The 1979-nt window shown below is 67.9% G+C and overlaps 1 protein-coding gene across 1 annotated transcript in view; it reads right to left on the bottom strand.

Moving 5' to 3' along the window:
* The window catches only part of ACA1_223680 (uncharacterized protein), a gene marked incomplete at both ends in the record, with an annotated part of 4336 nt that extends 2535 nt beyond the window's left edge, over positions 1-1801 (bottom strand). The window contains 3 exons of the mRNA XM_004338005.1: positions 13-1320; positions 1491-1567; positions 1780-1801. Of these exons, the coding sequence (XP_004338053.1) occupies positions 13-1320; positions 1491-1567; positions 1780-1801 (1407 nt within the window). The remainder of the gene's footprint in view (positions 1-12; positions 1321-1490; positions 1568-1779) is intronic.
* Between the last annotated feature and the right edge of the window lie 178 nt (positions 1802-1979).

Here is a 1979-nt window from a genome sequence, read left to right as displayed (position 1 = left end):
GTCGGCTTCAACCTGCGGTGCGGTCTCCACCTCGAGCTCGTCGCGCGTGAACTCCGCCTCCTCCTGTTCCTCCGCCTCTGTCGCCTTCGTCTCCTGCCATTCCTCATCGGCGTCCGCGTCGGCGTCAACGTCCTCCTCGTCGTCGTCTTTGTGTGCCTCTTCCTCCTCCTCCTCCTGGGGCGAGACGGCATCGACAGACTCGCGAGCGGCGCGGAGGGAGAGGCGGAGCTCCTCCTGCAGCTCATCCCTCTCGCGCTGCAGCTGGTCCTTCTCGCGCTGGAGGGCGTCGCGCTCGGCGGCCCAGGCCCGCTCGGCCTCCCGATGGTCTCGGGCGACGTCGTCGTGGCCTTCGCGCAGGGCCTCTATTTGATCGCGCAGCGCGGCGGTCTCCTCCTCCAGCTCGCGGCGGAGGGCGTCGGTCTCGCGTCGGTGGGCGTCGGCCAGCCTCTGGGCCTCGGCCGCGGCCTCGTCCAGCCGGTCCTGCAGCTCGTCGCGCGCCAGGGCCAGCTCGTCCGCGCGGCACTCGCGCTCCTCCAGCTCGTCCTCGGCCGTCTCTGCACGCTCGCGCAGCTCCTCCTCGCTCCGTCGCGCCTCGTCCAGCTCGCGCGCCAGCTCGGCCTTCTCCTCGCGCATCGTGGCCAGCTGGGCCTCGAGCTCCTTCACCCGCTCGTCGTTGTCGTCGTCGCCGGCGTCGTTGTTGCCGGCGTGGGCCTGGTCGCGGAGTGCGGCGAGCTCGGCCTTGCGTGCGGCAAGCTTGGCGCGCAGGCGCTCCTCGCAGGCGGCGGCGGTGGCGTGTTGGTCGGCGGCCTCGTGGCGGAGGTGGTCGAGCTCGCGATCGAGCTGCGCGGCGCGGGCCTGGGCCTCCTGGGCGCGGTCGGCCATGAGGTCCAGGCGCTCGACCAGCTCGGCGCGCTCGGCGTAGACTTTGGCGTAGAGGCGCTCCTTTTCGAGCACGCTGGCGCGTAGGGCCTCCCGCTCCCTCTCCAGGGCCTCGACCTCCTCTTGTTCGCCCTCGCGTCGCCTCTTCCTCCCGCTGGGCGACATGAGCAGCTGCTCACTAGAAGAAGATGAAGTTGAAGAGGTGTTGATGGTGGTGGGTAGGGCGTAGTGCGGGTTGGGGCAGAGGAACTCGTGGGGCTGGTGGGCGCCGGAGCGGATGAGGCCCGCCTCGGCCGCGCAGGCGTAGTGGTAGCGCTGGCGGCAGTTGCACAGGCGACCTGCCACGCCCGTCCCGCAGCCATGGCCACCGCCGTCGCCGCCCTTGCGCACGCACCCCGTGCATCGCACCGAGGCGTTCGAACCGCCACAGCCCGCACATCGCTGGATGTTGTGCGTTACGGCCGTTCGGTCAGATGTGAGTCTCGAGCCATTGCCAAAGATTTGCAGAAGATGTGAAAGATTTGGGGGGGGGAGCATACGAGGCAGGAGGGGGTGGAGGCGAGCTCGTGCCATGGGAAGTGGTTGCTCCACCAGGCGCACTGTGGATGGACGTAGATGCCTTTCATGGAGGCATTGCTGCCAGTACTGCCCGCGTAGAAGGGACCCACAAGGGGCGCCAGCTCTGCATCTGCATTTATAAGAATCGAGGGTGGAGAGAAGTTTGAATTCGAGCGAGATGCACGAGAGAATGAAAGAAGCAAATGGAAAGGCGGAGTAGTCGTACTTGAAGTATGTGGAGGTTGGTGGCAGAGGGCGCACTGTGCTGACGACGACACGACAGGTGAGCAGAAGCCGCACACGAAGGTGTCAGCCATAAGGGCGTCCTCGTCCGATGAGGACCCCGTATCGTCGTCATCTTCATCTTCGGCACCGCGACGCGAGGAGGGCGGCTGCACGCAGCGCCGATGGAACGTGCGCGGACAGCGCTCGCACGACACCACGTCGTGCCGTCCCGCGACGCACGCACCGCGGCAGAAGCCGCACGCGCTCTTTCGCTTGGCTGTGCTGTTGGCGGCCGCCGCGTCGGAGAGGAGGGGCAG

Source organism: Acanthamoeba castellanii (assembly GCF_000313135.1).
Source record: "Acanthamoeba castellanii str. Neff unplaced genomic scaffold scf7180000084760, whole genome shotgun sequence".
Classification (NCBI taxonomy): domain Eukaryota; phylum Discosea; order Longamoebia; family Acanthamoebidae; genus Acanthamoeba; species Acanthamoeba castellanii.
Note: the sequence above shows the minus strand (reverse complement) of the source record. Positions and strands in the feature narration are given on the sequence as shown.